At 32.3% G+C, this 27,150-nt stretch overlaps 3 protein-coding genes across 3 annotated transcripts; 1 reads left to right on the top strand and 2 right to left on the bottom strand.

Moving 5' to 3' along the window:
• Nucleotides 1-347: 347 nt before the first annotated feature.
• On the bottom strand, nt 348-2,149 carry LOC101222395 (cinnamyl alcohol dehydrogenase 1). Its single transcript, XM_004140668.3, has 5 exons — nt 1,907-2,149; nt 1,705-1,818; nt 1,392-1,619; nt 850-1,289; nt 348-764 (listed from the first exon to the last, which is right to left on the bottom strand). The coding sequence occupies exons 1-5, from the start codon at nt 1,993-1,995 to the stop codon at nt 562-564; spliced, it is 1,074 nt and encodes a 357-aa protein (XP_004140716.1). The 5' UTR covers nt 1,996-2,149; the 3' UTR covers nt 348-561.
• A 17,665-nt stretch (nt 2,150-19,814) lies between these two features.
• Nucleotides 19,815-23,290, top strand: LOC101222633 (methylthioribose kinase). Its single transcript, XM_004140669.3, has 6 exons — nt 19,815-20,548; nt 20,982-21,291; nt 21,442-21,616; nt 22,072-22,273; nt 22,374-22,588; nt 22,793-23,290. The coding sequence occupies exons 1-6, from the start codon at nt 20,363-20,365 to the stop codon at nt 22,959-22,961; spliced, it is 1,257 nt and encodes a 418-aa protein (XP_004140717.1). The 5' UTR covers nt 19,815-20,362; the 3' UTR covers nt 22,962-23,290.
• A 1,298-nt stretch (nt 23,291-24,588) lies between these two features.
• On the bottom strand, nt 24,589-25,334 carry LOC101222876 (LYR motif-containing protein At3g19508). Its single transcript, XM_004140670.3, has 2 exons — nt 25,050-25,334; nt 24,589-24,948 (listed from the first exon to the last, which is right to left on the bottom strand). The coding sequence occupies exons 1-2, from the start codon at nt 25,242-25,244 to the stop codon at nt 24,895-24,897; spliced, it is 249 nt and encodes an 82-aa protein (XP_004140718.1). The 5' UTR covers nt 25,245-25,334; the 3' UTR covers nt 24,589-24,894.
• Between the last annotated feature and the right edge of the window lie 1,816 nt (nt 25,335-27,150).

Below are 27,150 nucleotides of genomic sequence, written 5' to 3'. Positions count from 1 at the left end.
GAGAGGTAATTTAGGTAATATTATTCTTGTGGAAAATCAATCTAATAATAAATTTAGTTTAGAAATATTTGAATGGTGGAAGAAGTGGACCCAATAATTGAATTTATAATATAATGCTTTAACTTATCTTTTAGAGCCGAGGAATGGATACAATCATTCATTTTAGCAGCAGAAACTCAAATTGGATGCAATCATCAACTTTATATTATTTGATCTTTAAAGCTAAATACGGAAAATTAGACCACTTTCTCCTGCTTTGTTACTACTCAACAAAAGATGAATTTAGATTTTGTAATTTGTAAGAGATCAAGTTATCCATGGAAATTAGTTGTGGTGTAGAGTTAGTCTGGAATAAACAGTAATCTTTTCTTTCTTTTTTCAACATCACGAACCACAAAATCTTGGAGCTCTTAACAATGTAAAACCAAACAAAACGAACATGTTCATTCAAGTTTCATAGTACAAGAGCATTTATAATTGGTTTTATCAACCACCCAAAAGACAATATAAACTCCCCCTCTCTTTTCCCTCCACATTCTCCGGTGCCGATCACCTTCACTTTCACTCAGGCATCTTACTTCCGGCAACGTCGACCACGAACCTGTATCTAACATCGTTCTTCTCCAACCTCTCCAAAGCCTTGTTTATGTAATCAACCTTTACCACTTCAATCATGGACGTCAGTTCCTTCTCTTTAAAGAAATCCAATACTTCTTGCGTCTCTTGCATACTTCCGATGAAGCTCCCTGTAATCGTCTTCCTCCCTGTTCATCCCATCAACGAACATAGTAAAAACACAGAGCAATAAACATACTATTACTTCGATTCAATTCAGAGCGTGAATTTTACCGATCATAAGGAGAGGGGAAACAAATTGTAATGGAGTATTAATGACACCCATCAAGATCAATTTGCCGTCGAGTTTTAGCAGTGACAGATATGGCTCCAGTGGATGAAAAACAGGGACGGTATCGATAATGTAATCGAGTGAGTCAATGGCTCTGTCCATTTGAGCCTTGTCGGAGCTGACCAAGTAATCGTCGGCACCGAGATGTTCCAGAGCCTCCTCTCTTTTCTTCTCCGACGAGCTTATCACCGTCACGTGATGGCCCAAAGCCTTTGCCACTTTCACACCCATATGTCCAACGCCGCCCAATCCCAAAATTCCGCCTCTTAGCCCACTCTGTTTCAGTCCAAAGTGACTCAATGGGCTGTACACCGTCACTCCCGCGCACAGCAGCGGCGCCGCCTGCTCCGGCGACATCCCTTCTGGGATTCTTACAACAAACCTTTAAAATAAACACCCATCGAACAAACGTATTTCTAAATTAGTAAAATAAAAAGGTTCAAGAGTGATGTAAAAAAGAGGATTTCAAATGGGGAGAATTTACTTTTGGTGGACGACCATGGCGGAGGAGAAACCGCCTTGGGTGGGACGGCCGTCGTGATACACATCATTATAAGTCCAGATTCTCTTATGACAGTACTGCTCCTTATCGGTGTTACAAGGACTACAAGTGGAACAAGATCCAAGAATACACCCAACTCCAACCAATTCCCCAATTCTGAAACGATCCACTTCCGATCCAAGCTCCACCACTTCTCCGACAACTTCGTGTCTGTTCAGACAAAAGAAATTAAACCCAAAACACCGAAAAACAGAGAAACTCAGAAAAATAAAAGTCCCCCCAATTAGCTAATTACCCAGGAACCATGGGGTAATTGGACATGCCGAGCTCGTTCTTGACTTGGTGAAGATCAGAGTGGCAGATTCCACAGCAAATGACTTTGATGAAAACATCTTGGGGACCGGTGTTTCTGCAAAAGAAAAACAAAAAAGAAAGAAAGGGAGAGGAGTGAGAGGGATGAAGAAGGAGAAGAGGGAGAGAGGAAAAAGGAAGAAGACCTGAGAGTGTAAGTATAAGGAGAGAGAATTCCAGATGGGTCTTTGGCGGCGAAACCTGTAACAGTTCTTTCTGATTCAATGCTGCCCATTGTTGTTGCTGTTGTTGTTGAAGAAGAATAAGAAGAAGAAGAAGATTGAGTTATGGTAGAAAATGGAAGGAGAAAAATGAATAAATAGAGAGTGAGGAAAAAGGAAAGCGGAAGAAGGAGAAAAGAAGGAAGAAGACATCTGAGCAGTGGAAAATGATTGAGACTTTGGGGTTGGTGAAGTTCCTGTGGTTCTGCTAACCTGCATCGCATTTTCCTTTCTTAATTTTAAATCATTACTTTTGTCCCTAATATCTCTATTTTCTCCCTTTTGCTTTTTTAACTTTTAAAAATATTTTTTACTTCCTAAATCTTTTTTACAAAATTCTATATTTTGATCACTAATATCTCAATAACATAATAGTGTTAAAATTAGATGATAAATTAATGTTTTATTGAATAACTTAAAAAACGAAAAGTATATTTTAGATGTTGGTTTATTCTCGTTTTAAAGTCTGTTCAGATATTTTGTGATTTGTTAAGATATTTTTTTTCTTTACTCCAAATTATTTATTTATTCTTTTTTGAACTTTTATGATTTATGGAGAGAATATTTGTTTACAATTTCATAAAGTTAACACCAATATGTTCTATTTTATTTTTTTATTATACACATTATCGATCTTATGATCTGCTTAAAAATTTCAATTTGAAAAATAAATAAAAGATGAAAGGTGAGATGTGCGAGATTTAAGTTTTGGAGAAAAAGAACAAAAGTAATTTTAATTTTGAGTTTATTTAATTCAAGTGTTAATTATATTTGTATGTTGACATAAAATATTTAAAAAAATTACATCAACTAACAAAAAAAATTAGAAAAAAGTTGTTCATAGTACCTCTTTTTTTTTACATATTGCTAATATGACAAGTAATAAAATATCATACGGCTATCAGAGAATTATCAGCTTTTAAATTTGCTACTTTTACAATTTAAAAAATGGAACGACATGAATATATTATAATAACTATTTTTGCTAATGGCCCAAATATTATAGAATAAATTAGCAAGATTTATTGTTATTTATCAATTTAGTTAATATGATTAATCTAGAGCCTAATAATCAAAATATAGAAAATCACTTTGTCATTTTGTCAACGGAAATCAAACTACATGAACCAAAGTAATTATTTTTCAAAAGTTTGAAAATAAAAACAGATACTTTTAAAAGTTCATCCACCAAAAGAGAAGAAAAGATAGAGTTTAAGGATCAAAATATGATTCTTTTTTTTAAAAGAATAATATCATTTAACTAGTGTTAATTTTCTTTATTTGAGTTTTAAATTCAATCTTGATGTGATTTGTTTGAATGATTGAGAAGAAAAATAAATGCAACAACTTTGATAAAAAATCTTGAGAATAAAAATAAAAATGTGTTTTAAATTTGGTTGAAGAGTATATTTTTAGGTAAAAGTTTATTTGATTTATTACAAATTAAAAGTATTTTTCAAAATATAAGAAAAGAATTTTTTGGTAAAGAGCACATTAAATTTGGCCTAAATTTCTGAATTTTGAATTCTTCCTAAAAAGATAATTTATTATTATTATTGTAGAGTTTAATTGTAATGTTTATATTTGGAAAGGATAGATTTTCTTTGTTTGATTGATTGATTGATAGGAGAGTTTAAGATGTTAAAATCCAACGGTGAATCGTGTCATTCCACATCTAATGTTTTCTAAAAAGAATGATTAATATTTTTGAGGGAGTGGGTATTTCATATGTCATCTGATGTAATGGACGACGCACTTCTTTAACCCACCCATCCTTAACCTAACTTCTTCCCTAAAAGTGAGTAAATTTGCAAGTATTAAGATGTATTGAATCTCTCTCTTTCTTCTCCCATCCCCATAAATCCTCAATCAATTCTATTTATAACTCAATTAATAAAACTTTTCTACACAAAATTTAAAATCATAGAGTTTATTAATTAAAGAGAATTAATATAATTAGCAAATGAGTACGTTTTATTAAAAAGGCATAGAATTAAAGAGAATTTGATTTGGTAATGTATGGAATTTTAGTAGGTGGAAAATAGTAATAAATTATTATTATTATCATTTTTGGAGTAATGATGATGTTTTCTTTTTTTAAGAAAAAACTATGCTCACCGACTCTGTCACATTTTCTATTTCTTCCAATTTTCCTATTTTAACGCTATCCATACAGTTTAGCAAATTCACCGTATCATTAAGTTTTACGCAATTCCAAGCTACGTTCATTAACATGTAGAATCAAACTTTTTCACATTTTTGTTCACCCACCCTTCATGTTTTTTTTTTCTTTAGAACCACCCATGTGTTTTTATATATTGCTTAATATTTATTTTTTAAATATTGTTAATATAGAAAAAAATATAGATTAATGAAAAATTTTAGAAAGAAAAATTTATATTAATATTTTACTTCAAAATGACATTCTCACCCCTGCTACGATAATAATTTGGAAGTTCAGTATCCATACTTTCATCTATGGGTTTGGACTCTAAGGGGTACCCATGTTTTGAAAGGAAATAGGAGATAGACAAAAGTAAGTTTGTTGATATCTCCGTTCTCCACACGTATATGTAGCCATTGGACGTGACAAGGAATAGAATAATAATTATATATATTTTTGCTAAAACTTTATTTTGAATTTTCAAAACCGTATTTATATTAAAAACGTTTCCAACCATTGTGTTTATTATGAACCGTAACCGACCAAGTTTATTATAAACCATAACTGTTTCAATTACCGTTGAGCTGTTACAATTTGACTGTCGTAATGTTTGAACCGTTGTGTTTATTATGTACCGTAACCGAGGTTTCTCATTAACTTTGTGATCGTTGGAGCCCTTCTCCTCATTCACTACATATAGGCTGCTTCATTTCTCTTCTTATTTAACACAACAAAAACATTCTCTAGTGTCTCTCTCTCTACTACCCTATCTCGGCTAAAATTATTTTCTTTGTATTTATTTTCGTATACCGAACAAAAAAGTGTCTTTGAGTGTTGGTATTTCGATCAGTATTCAATATAGTTCTGATTGATGAAACATGACTGTTTTCTCCTGGAAACGACAGGACTATACGAAACTGTTTGCACAATAGAACATAATCGTGAAACATCTTAAAGAAAGCAAGATTAGCGATTCAACCTTCTTTTCTTTACTAATTTTTATTTTACAGTAGGCAATTTGACCAGACGTTTTGACCAGGCGGTCTCCATTAGGCGAGATACAAGGCAAATTGATCACATGTTTTGTCTAGGCATTTTGTTTAAGCGATACTCCTTTTAGGCGTAACAACAATTTTAAGACAATCAAATTTTGTTACGATGGCCAGTTCATTTCAGAACGATATGATGTCTTTAGATCTCAACCGCCCATTTCACTTTGAAGGAGCATACTTTAAGCATTGGAAGCAGAAGATGTTGTTCTTTTTAACTTTGAAGAAAGTTGCTACCACATGTACCACTGAAGATTCTAAAGAACCAGAATCTAATCCAATGGAGGAGCATATAAAACATCTTGCCACATGGACAGAGACAAACTTATATATAAGAACTTAATTTTGAACGAACTTACTTATGAGTTGTATGATTATTACAGTACCATGTCTTCTGCGAAAGAGATGTGGGACATTACAAAAGAAGTATGACACCGAGGAAGCCAATTTCAAGAAGTATGCGGTGAGTCAATATCTAGGATATCAAATAACTGATGAGCTATACAAAATATTGCACATGAATAATCAATGAAGGTATGCTAGTCAATGAACAATTCCAAGTTGCTATTATTATTGACAAGTTACCTTCACCGTGGAAGGATTTTAAGAATACCTTAAGACACAAGACGAAGGAGTTTTCCTTGGAGAGTTTGAGCACTCAACTGAGGATTGAGGTGGAGGCCCAAAAGCATGATCAAAAGAAGGAGGTGAACGTTGTTCCCAGGAAGAAGTCCATTACTGTTCTGAAACCGGACCTGAAACCGAAAGGAAACAAGATGAAGGTACAGAATAAAGGTCCCAACAACTAGAAAAGAACTCTTAGAAACCTCAGTCTAGAAGTACGGTACAGATTGTGTGTTATAATTGTAATAAATCTGGACATTTGGCTAGAAATTGTAGAAACACGAATTGACTTGTTGCATAGATGAACTTGATAGAAGAGGGCTTAGTAGCTATGGTCACAGACAAAATAAATGTGATCGAGAGGTCTGAAGGTTGATGGCTAGACACTGGTGCATCACGCCATATCTGTCATGACCTTAGTTTATTTAAAAAAATATAATGGAACTAAGGATAATTAGAATATCCTTACGAGGGATCACCACACAACCAAAAAGGCTGGCATTGGAGAAGTAGAACTGAAGTTCACATATGACAAGACACCTATTCTGAAGGAAGTTCTACACACTACTTAAATTTGGAAGAAGCTGATATTGAGTTATCTTTTCAACAAAGCGAGCTTCACTCAGATGATAGGATTAAATATCTTTACTTTAACTAAAAGTAATGTATTTGTGGGAAAGGGATATGCAATTGATGACATGTTTAAATTAAACTTGGAAATGAATAAGAAAATTTCTTCTGCTTATATGTTGTCTTCCTTTAATATTTGGCATGCTAGGTTTTTTCATATTAATAAAAAGTTAATTAGCAACATGAGTAGATTAAACCTGATTCTTAAGTTATCTTTGCATGAACTTGAAAAATGCACATGTTTTAGTCAAGATAAGATAACTAAAACTTCATATAAATTTGAATTAGGGTAACTAAGCCTCTAGAATTATCCATTATGATTTATGTGAATTTGATGACATGTTAACTAGGAATAGTAAAAGGTATTTTATAACCTTTATAGATGGTTGTTCTAATTTTACTTTTATTTATCTGCTTGAAAATAAAAGTGATACCTTTGACCTGTTTAAAGTGTTTGTAACTAAAGTAGAGAATCAATTTAATAAAAGAATCAAGAGACTTCACAGTAATAAAGGAACTAAATATGATTCAGTTGTTTTTAATGAGTTTTATAACTCAAAATGAATAATTAAAACATAGAAAAAATTGCACATTATTCTCTTGAAATGAATGGAAAAGTTGAAAGGAAGAATAGAACCCTAATTGAATTAGCAGTTTCTATCTTGCTTTATTCGGGATCAACACCATCTTGGTGAGTTGGAATAATGAAAATATTTAATTGTGTTCTTAATAGGATTACTAAATCAAATAAAACAACCTCACCTTACGAAGTCCATAAGAATAAAACATCAAATTTGTCTTATCTTTGAACTTGAGGTTGTCTAGTCTATGTTAGAATATCTGATCCTAAAAGAAGAAAACTAACCAGTAGAGCTTATGAGTGTGCCTTTATAGGATACGCTAAAAATAGTAAAGTTTATAGGTTCTATGACTTAGAAAATGAGGTAATCATAGAATCAAATGATTTAATTTTTTTCGAAGATAGATTTTCTTTTAAATCTAGAAATAGTGGGGGCCTAAATAGTCAAACTACTAGGAGCTCAAGTTCTAGTAGCTTACCTTTAGTTAGGATCCAAACCCAAGATAAGGAAGTAGATCCTGAACCTAGAAGAATCAAGAGAGCAAGAATTATAAAAGACTTTGGAAAATAATTTGAAATGTACAACGTAGAAGAAGATCCTAAGATCTAACAAAAGTCTTATTCTCAGTAGATGCCAACTTATGGCAAGAAACTATCAATGATCAAATTGACTCTCTTGAATCAAATAGGATTTGACACCTAGTTGACTTACCCCCTAGCTGCAAAGCATTAGGCTGTAAATGGGTTTTGAGGGAGAAACTCAAACCTGATAGTTCGATAGATAAGTATAAGACTACAATAGTAGCAAAATGTTTTAAACAGAGGAAAAAATACATGTTTTTGACACCTTCTCCCTAGTTACTAGAATCATCTCCATTAGAGTGTTGATTTCTATAGCTGTCCTGAACAATCTCTTAATACATCAGATGAATGTTAAGACTATATTCCTAAAGAATGATTTAAAAGAAGAGATCTATATGGAACAACCTGAAGGTTTCATAGTTTATGGTCAAGAATCTAAAGTTTGTAAATTAGATAAATCTCTCTATGGCCTAAAACAAGCTCCTAAGAAATGACACGAAAAATTTGATAATCTAATCGTGTCTAAAGGATTCAAAGTAAATGAAAGTGATAAATGCATCTACTATAAGACTAAGAATGACTTATGCATTATCATATGTTTATATGTAGATGACATGTTAATCTTTAGATCAAACTTGCACGTCATAAATGACGTAAAATTAATGTCGAGTTCAAACTTTGACATGAAAGAATTATGAGAAGCTAATGTAATCCTAGGTATCAAAATTACTAGAACTGAAAAGGGAATTTCTCTAGATCAATCCAGTTATAATTACATAGAGAAAACCCCAAAGAGATAAAACTACTTTGAAAGCAAACCAGCTTGTACACCCTATGATTTTAGAGTTAAGTTGTTCAAAAACACTGATGACAATATTAATCAATTCGAGCATACAAGAATTATAGAAGGTCTAAGATATGTTGTTAAGTGCATTGAACCAGACATAACTTATGTTGTAGGGTTACTATGTAGGTTTCCTAGCATCCTAGCCTAGAACACTGGAATGCTGTAGAAAGAGTAATGAGATGTCTTAAGCAAATCCAAAATATAGAATTACATTATCAAAAGTTTCTTGTTGTACTTGAAGGTTACATCAATGTCGAATGAAACTCCCTCTAGATGACTTAAAGGCTACAAGTGACTATATTTTTAATGTAGCAGGAGGAGGTTTTGCTTGGAAATCCAAGAAACAGACCATTTCAGTCCAGTCAACGATGGAGTAAAAAATGATAGCACTAGCTACTGCTAGTGAAGAAGGAAGTTAGCTTTCAAAGTTTTCTATTAGAGACTCCCACATCGAAAAGACTGGTACCAGCCATACTGATCCATTGCGATAGTACTACAGTTATTGCAAAAGTTCATAAAGGTTATTACAATGACAAGAGACGACATATACGTCGTAAACACAGTACCATTGAAAAATATATCACTATTGGTGTAGTGATAATGAATCATGTATGGTGTGATGATAACTTGGTTGATTCTTTGACGAAAGGACTAGCTAGAGAGAATGTTTTTAAAACCTAAAAAAGAATGGGATTCAAGCCTATAGAAAACTGAATTACTTGTGAGGTCAACCCAACTTGAAAGATTAGAGATCCCGAGAAACAAGTTCAATGGATAACTTATCACAAGTCATAACATGAAGAGAATCTTGCTAAAATACCTAGGAGTTTCATTCTTATGATTGATTGATTAGCGTGACATCCTAAAGCGTAGGAAAAAATTGAACTTAATTCTTAATGAACTATATATTTGATATCAAGTAGGTCGTACTTAGCTATAGAATTACTCTGGATAGATTCACCTTTGTGTACGTGGAAGTGAGGGTTGCTTTCTATGGAATTCTAGACAAATTCTCTAGAGCGTCCACTAAATTGAGATATATGTGCAAGGCCTTAAAGCATGGACATTTTAGAATTTCACTCGAATAATGTTGTGTGTGCAATCTTATTAAAAATAAAGTTCAAAATCATGAGTTACTTTACAATATTCTAAATCATGGTAATGTTTTAAAAAATTTCAAGTGGGGGATTGTGTTAGTAAAAAAATTTCAAAGGAGGGATTGTTGAATGAAAAATTTTAGAAACCAAAATTTATATCAATATTTTATTTCAAAATGGCATTTCCACATTGCTCGACGTCGAAGTCACTTTAAGTACCCATACTTTTGTCTATGAGTTCGAGCCCCAAGGGGTACCCATGTTTTGGAAGGGGAGAGGAGAAAGGTAAAAGTACGTTTGCTGATATCTCCACACATACTGCCAATACTCCTTCTACCCGTAACAACAACTCTTAAGCTAAACAAATTAAATTTAAAAAATGTTAAGCTCTATTCAATTTGGTTGGTTTACCTTTTAATTAACAAACGTTTTTAATAAAAAGAAAAGTCACTAATTTAATGAAAAATAAGTGAGGTCAAAATTAAATATATTCAATGCGCAAAATTAACTATTTGATCTCTGGTTAGACTTGCAATTCAATTTTAAAAAAATCATTAATGTTATTTATTTATTTTATCTTAGATCTATCAATTGGTTGCATATTTGAAAAGGAAAATGCTATGATTTCTCAAATTAATTTTTTTAAAAAAATTTAATAGGTCTTATAAAAATTTAAATTTATGGAGTATATCAAAATTTCACAAATTTTAAAAATGAAAGTTAGAAATATATGAGAAGAACCCAAATTTGTTATTTGGCTTCTATAGACCAAATTATGTCTTATAATGATTAAAAATAGTATCAATGACTTTGGTACTTCAACCATATATTTTTCAATTTTCACATATTAATATATTATATTTTGAGAGGTTGGTTACCAAACCTAGTAGTTATATAATATAATTATTAATTACTTCATATTATTCAAATTCTGCTTTTAGAATTTTTCTTTGGACCTATTTCATAATAAAGGCTTTAACCCAAAGTCAAAATTTTGTCTCTAACAAAAAAATTTATTTTAGTCTTTAAATTTTATACATACAAGCTATATATATTTTGTCTAACTATAAATTATCGTATCATAATTAATGAGAGCTAAATTTGAGACAGGACTGAAAATTTACATGGGTTATCAAATTAAATTTTTAAACATAAAAATTGTTAGATAACAAATCATAGCATTTATGTAATCATTCATCAATCGGATAGTGTTAGTCGTCCAATCAAATTATGTCACATGGCTACTAGACTTAAAGTTAAGCTAGGGAGAGTTTTGTAAATATGTAGAGTCAAATTTAAATAAAAGTAGATGGAAGAAAATAGATCAAAAAAATTATGTATAAGCTTAAAAGTTGTAACAAAAATTAAAGAAGCTAAAATGTAGATGTAAAGTTGCCACAACTCTATGAAAAAGAGAAAAGTCTTCCTTGAAGATTAACAAACTCACAAGCTCTAGTCTACACTTTCTATTGGAAGAAAAAGAGAGCGAATTGAGATTATGTAAATTTAGTTCTTTTTTATGATTTTTTTTTGTTGAATTAATTTTTTCTTTATTGAAATCTGAAGCATTTTCTTAAATTAGTATTTATTCATTATTTTCTTATATAAGTTATATAATACAAAGAAACACGTGCAAAAATAGTAAAAAAGAAATTATGATAATAGAGTTCGTATCATACATTTTCTAAATTGTAAAAGTAGCAAATTTAAAATCGATAACTCTTTATATCACTAATTACTTATCATATTTGTCATATTCGCAATATGTAAAAATGATGTGTTATGAACTGTTTTTTTTCTTCTAAATGCTTATGTCATTTGATGCAATTTTTCTAACTAAACCACAATTTTTCCTATATAAATATTAGTTTATCAAGTAAATAAGCAAAACACTTGCTTTAGCTAGTAATGACAAAAATAAATAATATTTTTCTTAAGAATGAAGAAATTTGTGTTATATTGTGTGGTATTTTTAAGACCTTGGAAGAAAGGTAAATATTTTTCTAATCTGAATTAAAACTGATTTGAAAACTCTGTAAAGTCTTTTGATAAAAGAAACTTCATTACCCTAATGAGTTTTAAATTTTGGCGGATGCCATTTGAGCACTCCAGTCTTATGGATTAAAATTCATGGTTTCCTTCCGAAGAAGTATAGGTGTAATATTGATCTCTTGTTTGAATTCATTTGGTATTTGTAGTTTGTTGGCTTTTCTCTGTTGTTGAAAAAGTAGAAGAAAAAAAGGAAAAGAAACCAACCAACTATAGTTGTAGAAAATAAACAAAAGCAACACAGGAAGTAATTTGATAATTAGGTATACCGAATGAAATGGAATTAATCAATTATATCAAATTGCAATGGTACCAATAAAAAGCATTTAAGTTTAACTAAAAGTATGAATTAGTGATTCAAAATTTGTTTATAAATGTATTATTAGAAAAACTAACTCATCAAAATGATCCATGGTTGATAAAGTATATGAAAAGTATGCAAATAAATAAATGATATGAGAGGTTGAACACACACCACCTACCACACTTTCCCTAAACGAAGAGATGGGCTGTCAACCGCTTCTTATTGCCTTTTGCACAATTTCATGACCGTTGCTTCCTCCTACACTTACACCAATATTATCTTTTCACTTCCACTTCAAGAAATTATTTCCAACTCTTTTTATATTTTTATTAAAGAAATGAGTTCCCTTTTCATCCATTTCTTCCTTTTTCTACCTAAACTTCTAAACTAACCAAACTCATTACAGAGTTAATTGAAGTCTCCTCCTTCCCTTTTTATTTATTATTTCTGTTTCACTCCATGCTTTTGTCGATACCCACCTTTACAAAATCATCTCTCTCCATTATTTATAAAGTTGTTGTGTGTGTAATACTGTAATATCTAGTATGCGTTAGGTGTTCAATCTCAAGAAAGTTGGGAAGGGGTCATTCTCATAAGAATAATCTCTGGTTGGTAGAGAGAAAACTTGAAAGGAGAGGGGTGAATAGTACCTATAATCTTAGTTTTATAAAAGAATTTTCTAACGTGAACCCATCTTCAAATTCTAAAGTCAAACTAACTCTTCCATCTATTTAATTGTGCACAATTTCAAACAATCTCACTAATATAATTCAACCTCACATAATATTCAAACAACTAGAAAATTTCATGCTTTACTTAATCTACCTACCATTGTTGTCAATATAGGTGCAGTTCAATTGACATAATTTTGTATTAGATCTCTCTAGACTAGAGATTTGATTCTCCTACTATACATATTGTCAAAAAAAAAAAAATCAATAACTCGAGTAAGTTAACATCTCTTCACATACGATGATGCTAAAAAATAATATAAAATGAATACAGATATCTCTCATTTCAATGTGTTTTTAATCAATTAAGGATCAAATTAACTTGGAGTACTCATTTAGAATTATTTTCAAAAACTTGAAAGCATAAATATATGTTTCAAAATTTTATTACTACTCCTTGACTGTATGTTTGGATTGCATGTTAAAATTGTTTAAATTAAAAAATAAGTTGTTTTGAATATCAAAAGAGTTTTAAACAAAAATTCTTGTAAAGTGAGACAATCAGAACACAATCAATGAAATATATAATTAAAACAAATAATATATATATATATAATAATAATAATAATAAAATAACCAAATATATAAAATGGTCAAAAGATCGATTTCCACTAGTTCCAACATTTTTTAAATTTAATCTTGTGATGTGTCCTTACAAGATCCACTAGATGCTTCTATTTATCTATAGTGGACACTAAAGGTCGTTTTATGTTTTTTGTTTCAGATTTTATTTTTTAAGAAATTGAGGCGTTTAGTAACGTTCTCTGTTTTTTGTTCTAAAAAATGTAGAAGCGTTTCTCATTTTATAAGGAATTATTGGAAAAAAAAGTAGTTTCTCCCCTTCCTGTTTTTCAATTCTTTCAATTGGTTTCCTTTTCCTTTTTCTCAATTTTTTTTTTTGATTTTCTTTACCTTTTTTCAATTCTTTTTCTATTTCATTTTCCTCTCGTGATTTCTTTTTTTTCCTCTTATTTTCATCTTCTTTCCTAAATAACCACTCTCCTCGTGGTTTTCTTTTTTCTTTATCTTATCTCCATTGTCTTTTTTAAGAATTCATCATTCTTTCTCTTTATCTCATCATCTTCACTGTCTTCCTCTTCGCCTCTCATCGTCTTCCTCTACAAAACGTCTCTCTTCGCTGGATCTGGGTTTTCCTCTTTCTCTTTGCACGAATTGTGTTTTCGCTGTGGGTTCTCGTCGAATTTGTGGGTTTTTGCCATATATGTGTTTTAGCCGTGATTTTTTGTCTTCATCTTTGTCGTGGATTTCGATCCTCTTCTTCTCGTGGATTTTTGTCTTCCTCTTGCCAGCTCTCTCCTTCAAATTCCAATCTTCATCTCGTTATTCATAAGATTACAAGAAGATCTTCCTATCTAAGTTTGATAATTTTTTTTTTTATGTTTAATGGAGGACATATATTTTTATTTGATGTTTAATTGAATTAAATGTGAATAAAATAAAAAAATAAATATAAAAGAAAATCAAGAAACAAGAAACAGTTATCAAATATATTTTTTTGTTTCAGTTTTTTTTTTTAAGAAACAAGAAACAGAAACAGTTATCATACACATTCATGTTTTTTGTTCTAAAAAAAGAACAGAAAAACAAAAAAATGAAACAAAAAACAAGAAACAGGAAACGAGAACATTATGAAACTGTCATAATAGTGTGTAAGCTTGACATAGATGGATAAATATTTGGACATATAACAAAAGGCACTAGTAGTGTATATACACCATAATTGAGGTAATTATAGTAACAAAATATTGAAATGGAAATTTTGTCTCTGTACTGAAACAGAAGTTGAGACATTCAATTAATAGGAAAAAGAAGAACAGGAGCTCAACATTGGATCCTGGGGGGAGATTTCAACGTTTATAGAAGAGCATGTGAATCATCTACAAATAGACTAGCATCTCATAGTATGAAAAAATTCAACTCCCTTATTGATCCTCCTCTTACAAATGCAAAATTCACCTGCTCCAATCTCAGAACTAATCCAACTCTATCAAGGCTAGATAGATTTCTTTACACCTGGGAATGGGAATCAAATTTTTTCACTTATTTTTCGAAATCCCTATCTAGAATTACTTCAGACCACTTCCCCGTTCTCCTGGAAACATCAAACTTGATGTTGGGGACCTGTTCCATTCAAGTTCACAAATGCATATTTTCTAGAGCCTGAATTTAGAAAACATATTGATCTATGGTGGAAAGATACTAGCCAACAAGCACACCCTGGATATTCTTTCATGAGGAGACTCGGACAACTCTCTTTCAAAATAAAACAATGGGGAAAAAACATAAGGATGTTGATGAAATTTCAAAAAGAATATGGATGTAGAAAATTGATGACATTGATAAATTAGAAGCAGAAAACAACATCACAGAGATTGATAGCCTCCGTAGAACAGCCTTAAAAGCTGACCTCAGTCAGCTTACACATAAAGAATATCAAATCTGGGCTAAAAAAATGCAAGAGGTTGTGGAACACTGATGGGGATGAAAATACAACATACTTTCAAAGAATTTGCACAGCCAAACAAAGAAGGACCATTATTTCCAATATCATAAACGAGGATGGAGTAAATTGCTCTATTAATGATGATATTCAGAAAGCTTTCATCAGCTACTTCGAAGACATCTACACAAAGACAGAACAAGAATCAATGTCCATAGATAACCTCGATTAGTCTCCTATTACAAACTCTTCGAAAACATCAATCTGTCTACAGTTCAACGAACAAGAAATATGGAATTGTCTCAAATCTTTTGAGAATAACAAAGCCCCAGGGCCACACGGATTCACCATGGAATTTCTGAAAAAGACGTGGAGGTATACAAAAGTGGATATATTGAACATTTTCAGGGATTTCCACACAAATGGCATCATAAATAAAGCGGTCAATGAAACTTATATTGTCCTTGTTGCAAAAAAGGAAAAATGCACAAAGACTTCCGACTACAGGCCGATTAGCCTTACTACTGTTGTATACAAACTGATTGCCAAAGTCCTAGCTGAAAGACTGAAAGCCACCCTCCCACACACTGTATCAGAAAACCAGATGCCTTTTGTAAAGGGTAGACAGATCACTAATGCCATTCTCATTGCTAATGAAGCGACTGACTATTGGAGAATGAAAAAGGCCAAAGGATTCATCATCAAACTTGACATAGAGAAGGCATTGATAAAATTAGTTGGAAATTCATGCTTTTGAAAAAAAAACTTACCTTCTACATGGAGAAAGTGGATGAAATCTTGTATTTCCAACATCACATATTCAGTAATCATCAATGGAAAACGTAGAGGAAGAATTCATCCAAATAGAGGCATTAGACAAGGGGACCCAATCTCGCCTTTCTATTTGTGATTGCCATGGACTATCTTAGCAGAATACTCAAACATCTTGAGAATACTGAAAAATCAAAGGAGTTGTTATAAATGGGGATCTCAACTTAACAAATCTGCTTTTTGCCGATGACATTCTTCTTTTTGTCGAAGATAATGATGTATCTATAAAAAATCTTCAATACGCTTTACATCTCTTTGAAATAGCCACTGGGCTAAACATCAATAAAAACAAATCCAACATCATCCCGATAAATGTTGATACAGATAGAGATGATGTCATCACAATAAATTGGGGTATCAATTTACAATTCTTCCCTATTCCTTATCTTGGTGTGCTGTTGGGAGGTAAACCATCATCTTCGTATTTCTGGACTGATACAACCAAAAAAATCCACAAAAAACTCAACAATTGGAAGTACTCATATATCTCGAAAGGGGGAAAAATCACTCTCATCAACTCATCTCTTACTAGTCTCCCCACATACAAGCTCTCTATCTTCAAAGCTTCTGTTGGCATATGCAAAAAAATTGAGCAACACTGGAGGAATTTTTTATGGCAAAACTTCACAGGGGGACAGAAATATACATCTCCTAAGATGGTAAAAAATCACAGCCCCTATAAAAAAAGGTGGACTGGGAATATGTCGAGTCGCGGATACAAATTTTGCATTACTTACAAAATGGTTTTGGAGGTTTGTCAATGAGCAGAAGCCTCTCTGGAAGAGAATTATAATTGCAAAATATGATAGAGAGTGCATTAGTGGGATCCCGACATTGAGTAAATATAGCAATAGCAAGTCACCATGGAACTCGATTATCAAAGGTGTGGACTGGTTCTTTGCTCATACCAAATGGAAAATAAAAAATGGAGAAAATACCTCATTCTGGCATGGATTATGGACAGATATATCTCCTCTTTCTCTCTATAAACCCATACTATATGCTTTATCAACTTTACAGCATGACAGTGTCAAGAACTTTTGGAACCAAAATACCAATGATTGGGACCTTCGAAGGACCCTTAGAAGCATGGAAATCCAACAGTGGTCTGAAATAAAACCTATCTTAAGTCCCCCAAACATCAATCTGGGATTTGACAAACCACTCTGGCAACTTTGCAACAGCGGAAATTTTAGTGTTGCATCTATTAAAAAAGCTATACATGTTTTTGATCCCAGGGATGAATGCAACATAGACCCAATGATCTTAGAAAACATCTGAAAATCAAGTATGCCCAAAAAGTGCAAATTCTTCCTATGGTCCCTCCTCCATGGTTGTATCAATACGGCAGAAAAGCTCCAGAAAAGGCTTCCACAGTGGTGCTTAAATCTAAGCTGGTGCGTTCTTTGTAAAAATCATTCAAAAATATAGACCATATATTTACCACTTGCGATGCTGCCATTTTCATTTGGAAAAAATTGAAAATTTACTGAATTGGCATCATGACAACACAAGCATAGCTGATCTTTGTGAACACATACGCTGCATCAACAAAAAAAACAAAAAATGATCCATTTTGTTCAACAGGATTGCCACTTCCCTCTGGTCCATTTGGCTTGAGAGAAACAATCCAATATTCAGCAACTAAGTCAGAACAGAAACTGAATTGTGGGAAGACATTAAATTTCTTACGGGACATTGGAGTAATAGATCTACACTCTTCTCACTACAAGAAATTTTGCCTTTAGTGGCGCACTAACAACGTCACTAAATCCTAAACTTACGTCGCCAAAACATATTAGCAACGCGAAGCCTTTCGTCACTAGGACTGACGCTAAATCTGCATAGCTAAAAGTTTTAGCGACGCACAATTACGCGTCACAAAAAACACACTTTTAGTAACATATGTTGTGTCACTATTTGTTTTTTTAGTAATATTATGCTCGCCACTAAAGCGGATGTTTTAATGACAAATAATGTTGTCGCTGAAGGTTAAGTTGGGAGTATTACAAATAAATTTTGCAACGTATTGAAGCATGCCACTAAAAGTTCCTACATGTTTTTATTTTAAAAAATTCAATGCTTTTGCGATGATTTTGAAAACGCCAGCAAAGTATAATATAAAAATATAATATCTGATTTATTATATAAACCTATTATAAAATGTCAAATAGAATAATTTTAAGAACTATCACTTTATCACAAAAAATATATGTCAAGAAACTTCAATAATTTCATAAATAGTTCAAGCATTGTCAACCTAAGTCATAAGTATGAAGTTACATAAAAAAAAAAAATGCATGTACAAAGTTAGTTCTAAAGTTATAAACTATGTAGTTTACATCAACAAGTTTCATTTCTTGGAATTCTTACAAGTCTAACAAAATATTTCTACAAGTCTTGGAATCATGAAATGATTTTTCCTAACAAAATTATAAGATACGATCCAAAAATTCTTTTCAAATTCATCCGAAGTCAACTTCAAAATCTTGTTACCATTTCTACGTCAAATCTAAAATGTGTAACATAACAGAATAAAAAAGTAAAACATGTAAGCAAAATACGATTCAATATGATTAAACTCAATGTGAGTCCATAATGTTCTAATCACAAGCACCAAAATGAGAAGGGAGGGGCATGTCTAAATTGAAAATTCAAACAAGAGGGGGAGGGGGGACATGTCTAGACACTCCATAACGTTCTAATCACAAGCACCAAAATGAGAAGGGAGAGGCATGTCTAAATTGAAAACTCAAACAAATGAAGAAGGGGAGGGCATGTCTAGACACTCCATAACGTTCTAATCACAAGCACCAAAATGTGAGAGGGTATGTCTACATGAAGCACCAAAATCACAAGCCTTGGTGGTGACAGTGACCTTTCAAGTGTGATGCATAGACGGTCGTTGAGGACTCGAATTTGATCGATAGATTGTTGTTGAAGTTCTTGTGCTCCTTGTTATGCTTTAAGTCTTGCTTATGTTTCGAACTATAATTGTGTGTTCAAGCTTGGTTTTCAGATCATCTTGCAACTTGGTCTCAAACTCGACATTAGAAAACAAGCCATGAGTGTAAGCTTTTCCTTGCCTCAAACGCACCTTTTATGTGTACATAACCTTCAAATTGACAATAAAAGAAACAAATAGACTTTAATAATTTGCTCAATCCAAGATAACTTTTGAATAAAGCAATCATTCGGAGTTGTGTGAAGTCTCTCACTGCAATTATTAATTTGTAATATAATATAATTCAAAATACATATTTGAAACGATTGATTTGGACCCATTTATATTAAACTTATTTCTTTTTCATAGTTTTCAACCTAACTTTCATTTTTACTATCTTCACGCTTTACATTCTACTCTCTCAAACTAACATGTTGCTTGTTGTTTGATATTCTCGGAGTATTGTGCTTAAGACGTATACTATATTAATATGTTTACACCTTGAATTGAGTTTTTCTTCTTTTTCCTTTTGCTATGTTAAAAAAATTTGTTGGGTAAAAATGGAACCAATTTTGTGATAATAGTTTATGGAGTTATGTTTAGATACACTATCTTCAATTGACTATAAAAAGGGTATCGAATAACTTTATATAACATTTTTTGTGTAAATAACCTTTGATTGGAAATCGAATATAATTTAGCAAAAGAAGGCATCTATGTAAATTTTAATTATTCCAAGCCAACACTAAGATCGACTTTCTATTATTCTTACCTAATATTTCCTAAATTCTTATAGAATGTTTCTCAAATCCTATTTCAATATCCGTTTAACTTTGTTTTTTATTTCATCATTGAAAAGATATTTAAAATTTGTTGGAATATGTTATCAAAATAAGTCAATTTTTTATTTCTTAGTGTCCAATGCCCTCGTTCAATTGATTGCCATGAAGGTGAAAGATGAAAAACTTTGAGACTTTACCGACTGATTTTTAGTAACCACAATTAAACAAACCAGCCAATTCACAATAGACCATTTTTGAAAAATTCAAAGAGAAGATTGTTTTGGGAAAAAGAGAGAAGAAAAAGAAAAACGAAGCATGCAGTTGAAAAGAATTGAGTGATGAACCACGCCCGAGGATGAAGAAAAAACAAATAGTGCTTTTTTCTTTGGACAAGCAAGATCATGCTTGAGGAAAAGTGAGTAATATCGAACCGCAAGAAGGATTTTTTCAATATCTTCTAAAACAGACGGAAGACCCCATTAATTTCTGTTCAATTTCTCTTTCGATTGACCCAATAATCGTCCAGGTTCAATGTCCTTCTCCTCCGATTGCCTCCCTTAAATTTTTTACATTTCCTCAACAGGTTCCCATTCCCTTATCAGTCAAGAATTTTGGCTGATGAAGTAGAGATTTCACTCTTCACTTCTTACTTTCTTACACCCACAAAGCAAATCCCGCCGGAGCTCGTCACTCTCCACCACTTCTAATGGACTTCTCTCAGTTCCGTCCGCTCGACGAGACCTCCCTGATTGAGTACATTAAGACTGTTCCTTCCTTGTCCGACAAGCTCGATAATAAGTTCGATGGCATTGAGATTAAGGAAGTCGGAGATGGTAACCTTAATTTCGTTTACGTAGTCGTGGGTTCATCCGGTTCCTTCGTTATCAAGCAGGTGACTTAATTTCCTTTTGTTATTTTTAGCTTATTTTTTTAATTTCTGTCCCTTTGGCCTGATTTGCTTCTGGTGGTTTGGAAATGGAGAGCGGATTTTGTTTGTGTTGGGAAAGTCTTGGGGTTAGGGTTTATGAGGGGAGCGAATTTGTTTGATTAAAGATTTGATTAGAAGGGTCATTTCCGGGTTTCACGAATTGAAGAAGGATAGCTAGTCGTAATTAATTATTGTCACAGCTCAATAAAGACTGCTTAACAAGGAAAAACTAGCTTTAGAGGTGGTTTCAAACTTAATCCATGGGTTTGAAATGTTTGCATTGCATGCCAGGGAGCTTCTTTAGTAGTTAATGATTTGTGGGTTGAAACATATCGAGTTAACCTGTTTTTGGAGGAATTTTATCATTTGAAATCTGGGTTGCTATTTTATCGTATAGGCTATTCCTTACGTTCGTTGCATAGGGGAGTCATGGCCAATGACAAAGGAGCGAGCATATTTTGAGGCAGTGGCATTGAGAAAGCATGGACATTTGTGCCCAAATCATGTTCCCAATGTTTATCACTTTGATCGTACAATGTCGTTGATTGGCATGCGCTACTTGGAACCTCCTCATATAATCTTGAGGAAGGGTTTGATTGCTGGAATTGAGTACCCATTGCTGGCAGATCACATATCAGAATACATGGCAAAGACTCTCTTTGGCACATCCATCCTTTATAATTCAACCACCGTGCACAAAGAATCCGGTACTTCCATGTTTTTGCTTGCCTATGAAGACGTTTTTAGTTAGTTACCATCTAAAGATAGAAAGAAAAGATTTGTTTCTTTTTTGTCCCAATTTACTTTGTTGCATTGCATTGGCATCGTTATTTAGCTTGCATACTTCACTTGTGCAGTTGCAGAGTTCTGTGGGAATGTGGAGTTATGCAGGCTCACTGAACAAGTTGTGTTTTCTGACCCGTACAAAGTTTCTGAACACAACCGGTGGACATCACCGTATCTTGATCTTGATGCTGAGGCTATTAGAGAAGACAATGATTTGAAGGTTGAGATTGCTGAGTTGAAAGCTAAGTATGTTATACTCTTCTGTTGTTGATCCTTTGCTGAGTTAGTTAAATACATATGATGAGTAAGCAAGCTAAAGTGAAATTCAATTTTCATGGAAAAAAGAATTACATTTCAAAAATGAAATAAATATAGAGTCGGATGGAACGGATGTTTTGATTGTATGCTAAAGTTCTTACTTCTAATATATACGTTAATCATATGAATCTTTTGAATGCAAGTCTGCTATGCCTGTTCTATTTTAATGTATCTGACTGATCTGGCTTTGTTTCTATTCTGTTTTTAGTTAGAACCAAAATAAACTTAATGATGAACATTTTCATTTATGTTGATTGAGATGTTAGATTCTTTTAATGTTGTTGAGATATTGATTGTTTTCTATGGAAAAGGAAAACCACTCACCTAATTTTTTATATGGAGATTTATTTATGATATATGTGGCAATTGGTCTTACTGTGCAGGTTTATAGAGAGAACCCAGGCCCTTGTTCATGGAGATCTTCACACAGGGTCTATTATGGTCACTCAAGAGTCAACTCAAGTCATCGATCCGGAGTTTGCATTCTATGGACCAATGGGTTTTGATATCGGAGCATTTTTGGGGAACTTAATCTTGGCCTTCTTTTCACAAGATGGACATGCTGTGGAAGGTAATGATCGAAAGGTATGATATAAATCATAGTGTTTTTGTAGTGAGTATTAGAATTGTTTTGTGGATAAGATACTTATTACCATTGGTTGCTTTTTGTGTGTTGCAACTTCAGGCATACAAAGAGTGGATTCTTAGGATGATTGAAGAGACTTGGAATCTGTTTCGTAAGAAGTTTGTGGCACTTTGGGAGCTGCACAAGGATGGTCCTGGGGAGGCTTATCTCCCTGCCATTTACAACAACCCCGAGCTTCAGCAGCTCGTTCAGAACAAATATTTGACTGAGGTGTTCCATGACAGCCTTGGTTTTGGAGCTGCTAAAATGATCAGGTTTAGCCCACTTCTTTTCAATACCTAGGGTGTACAGGTTTGAGAGGGATTTTGAAACCAACTTTGTCATGTTTAAAACTGAACCCTGGATTGATATTTTCATGACATTTGAACATAACCAACGAGGTTTTAACCATTTTGAAATCTGTGATCTTCCCTGCGTGTTTTTGACTCTCATGAAGTCGATGTGTTGTGTGTGGACAGGAGAATAGTGGGAGTGGCTCATGTGGCAGATTTTGAAACCATCAAGGACCCCAGCAAGAGAGCAGAGTGCGAGAGGCGAGGCCTTGAATTGGCGAAGTTAGTTCTGAAGAAAAGGAGGAATTTCAATTCAATATCTCAGGTCATATCTGCCATTCGAGAGATCCAATAAATCTATTTGTGTCTGGCTCTGCTCATTGGGCACAGAAACAAAGTGTTTGTGTGTGGAAAATGCTCTTTGAATATGGAATTTCATGAGCTTCCCAGCACCCAATAATCTTTGTTTTCTGTTTTCCAAATTCATGATTGTATGAGTTTTTAGTTGAAATAAGGTGATGGCTAAAATGAGCATAGCTCATTTGGCATACAAGTAGTATCGTAAACAGAGGTTTGAGGTATGTACCACATCCTCGAAGTGTCCAAAAAAGAAGAAAAGAACGAGTTTTATTGGAATTGCCATTATTCGCCTTAGTAAAACTAATGCCTATCTTCATTACTCTACATTTTGAGCTTTTCCTGTAATTAATCTTTTTCACCACACCTTCAATCGATTTATTTATTTGTTTGTGAAAAAAAGACGAGAAGAACACAAAAACAAGGATTTATGAAATACATCCATCAACATTTAGAAGGAAAGCATCCATGATGAGTTGATGATAAGTTGATGTGCCAAAAAAAGTTTCATAATGTATTATTATTGTTCACTTAAAAGACACTCTTTTGTACAAATTATATTTTAAGAATTGAGTCGATGAAGTATTATTTGATAACCCATTTAATTTTAGTCCGGTAGTTTTTGGAATGTTTAAATTGTAAATCATTTTTACAAAATAAAATAAATGCTAAATTATATATATATATATAAATGTCCCTCAATTTTAATATTTGTATATGTCAAACTTTTTAAAAATATTCTTTATCATTAGTTTTCAATAAAAATGGTTAAAGTTTGTTTAAAAAATATTTCTGAACTATTAAAAAATTTGATAGGGATTGTAAACTTATAAAAAAAATTTAAAATATATCCAATTCTTACACCAAATTTCTTAGCCCTTAAAACAAAACCAAAATTTTAAGTTCAATCTATAGTTTTAAATTTTCATTAACGTGAATATTTCTATCAATTTTTTTTACATTTCTACGGGTTGGATAACAATAGAAACAGTGAATTGATATTTAAAAATCCATGAAACACAAAAGATAAACATAAAAATAACACTAATATAAATAATAAACACAATAACTAGTCAAATAAAGAGACTTTAAAAAAAAAAAGAACAAAAAACAAAAATATTTACATCGTATAGAACAATTTAAAAAATCCACGAACCCCAACATAAAATAACAAAAATATCATGCAACTAATTGGTGTGCAAAAAATTTTTAGTTTAAATTATCGTATACGTCCATATCTTAATAAAGGATTGTTTGAGTTTATCACTTGTCGATCTAGAATAGACAAATATAATGGTTTATAATATGTCTATAGGATAGATGACCGATCGAAATAATCTTGATACATGATCTGTTACTAAATCTAACAATGAAGAAATCACGAAAGAGTATAAAAAAATATATATATGAAAAAGATTAGACAAATCTAAAATTTATAGAGGAAAATGGTGGCTTTATAAGTTTTTTTTTGTTACTACTTAAATATTTTTGGTTTTGTTAAGACTTAATAATTTATTAAGAACACAATTAATACATTGAAATATCGACAATTAAGTATATGTTCGTTGATGACAAAGTATTTTGAAGCATTTATAAAAATTTTGGATAGTTCATAATCAAAGTAATTTAGCCTAAAATAAATGGTTTCCATATTCTTCTCAAAAGTTTTGTTTACATGGCGTTAAATTTGAAGAGAACATTATTTAACAACAATCCAAAACAAATCCAACAACATTCAAAATCACAAAAATGGATCCACACATCCATAGAAACATGAATTATATAGACCATCTCTGTTCTTCACTCTTTATTTTTACACCAATCCAACAACACTCCAAATCATATCAATTTACGTCTTCACTCTCAATCCTCCATTTCCCTACCTCTACTGAATTCCCCCAATTCTATTCTATTCTCTTCATCCCCCACCACTAACCATAACAGATCTCCTTCAGCTTATCCGCCGCAGATCCATCCACCGAATACTGCCAATCACCACAACTCCTAAAAACCGGATCCACAAATCCATAGAAAAGAAAACAAGCAAAGGAACAAATTCAAGATTAGAGAATTTAAGAGTTCAAACCTTGTTCAGAACCCAAAGGGAGTGGTTGTAAGCTCTGTGGAAGAGTTCTTCTAGGGATTTTGCATCCTGCGCATCGACCTCTCTATAGTTGACGAAATTCTCTCTAACGTATTTGGCGTAGTAAGGCCTTGTGTCCTTAGGTAACTGCCGCACTAACCTCAAAACTTCTCCGTATACTCTCAGCGCCTTCTCCATTTGTCTCCGATCAAATTCCGCTTCGAGGTCCAACAAATTCCCCTTCTTCCTCTTCTTAATTACACAGAATCATTCCTCGTTTGAGGCCCTCCTTTGTTTATCATGGCTCAATAGGCCCAATAGGCCCAATAGGCCCAATATATTCTTTAAGAAAGAAAATAAGAACATTTGAAAACCAAATTAACCTTCTCCCACCTCTACCACCAAATTAATAGAACAAAGAAGGCTAAACTTCTCTCACTCCATCTGTTTTTTTTCGTCCATTTGGAACAATAAAAAATTTGAATTAGTAATTGAGATTTTTCATGATCACTTTAAGTAGTTCACTATATCTATCCTTTTCCATCATCATACATTCCCATATATTAATTTGTTTGGAACTAAAAATATCTGAAATAAATGCATCAAATAGTAATTGAAAAAAAAAAAGAAAGTTAAGGATTTACTTATAGATTGTTATCTATAAATGTGTTTAATTGAAAGGAATAGTTGCAAATTTAGCAATTAAATTCAAAATAATTAAGTATATAACAACATTTTAAAAAAATTGCAAATATAGCAAAATCGGTCAAATTCTCAGTGATATGAGTCTATCACCCATAAACCATGTTGCAAATATTGGTCTATCACTGATAGACCCATACGAATCTATCAGCGATACAAGTCTATTCGCAATAATTTTGCCATATTTTCAAAAAAAAATTAAATGTTGTTATATCCTAATTATTATTGCTAAAATGACAATCAATTACAATTACCCTAATTGAAAATTACAAAATAGCGAGGTGAATTACATAATTACTTTTAAATTCTATGAAATTCTTCCAAACCTTTGCATTTTGGTCAAATTTTTTTTTAAGTAAAACAAGATTTGAAATTATTTCAGATTTTGAAATTATTCTCTTTTCTACCTTATATTATTTAAAATTCATTATGAATTAAAATCTCTCAAAATCCTAAGGTTCCAAATTGGAGTGTCTCTTTTATAGATGCACTCATTTTAGGTAAGTGAAAAACGCAATGTTTAACAGGGAGAATTGTGTCTACACAAAAGCTATTGCAAAGTAAATAACATAGACAACAGTGATAAAAGGTAGAACACAATCAAGTTAGTAATCTAGTTTGATGTAATCATACCTACATCTGACCTTAAGTTCGATTGAAAGTATCATTTACTGAGATTCAAAAGGTTCACAAGTATATAAATTATCAAGAATTAACTATTTTGCATTACACAACTTTCACAAAACAAATGTTTAGGCTCCCCCTAAACCATTTGAGGTGTGAACAAAGAAATCTACCCTAGATCATATGCTTCATGTTTTACCCTTGCATTTTAATGTACATGCTCCCCCGAGAGAGACTCCTTAAAATAACTTTCAATGTTAGGCGCTCCCTAACTTTCACAAATCTTCTCAATCTAGTGAATCAAGAAGTCAATGACAAGGTGTTCAACACCACATAACACAATAAGGTATTTCTTGCAAGAGACTGACAATACATTGTACCCAAAAAACAAAAGCAAAATAGGAAAATATTTTTTATTTTGTTTAAAACCAATGTCATGGTAAAACTTCAACTTGTAGGATTGAAATTCTCATAGTGGAAGCGTATGAACGCCGTGCAAATGGAATTCAATTTAAATAACCCCAAAAAATTAAGAGAAAACAAAAGTAAAAATTAAACATGCTAACAGAAAAAGAAAAACCAACCTTTGGAGAATCTCCCTGAACACAACGAAGTCTTTCTCATTATTCTCAAGGTAAAAATCACACTAAAAGTTGTGGGCTTATGTGATTTTGTTGGTGAAGGAAAAACTTTTGAGAGGTTATTTTTCTCATAACAGAGAGATCGTGAAAAACCAGAGAGCAAAGAGATTAAGATTAATTATGTATCTTAAACATTT

Source organism: Cucumis sativus, chromosome 3 (genome assembly GCF_000004075.3).
Source record: "Cucumis sativus cultivar 9930 chromosome 3, Cucumber_9930_V3, whole genome shotgun sequence".
Lineage (NCBI taxonomy): Eukaryota > Viridiplantae > Streptophyta > Magnoliopsida > Cucurbitales > Cucurbitaceae > Cucumis > Cucumis sativus.
This window is presented reverse-complemented; position numbering and strand designations above follow the sequence as displayed.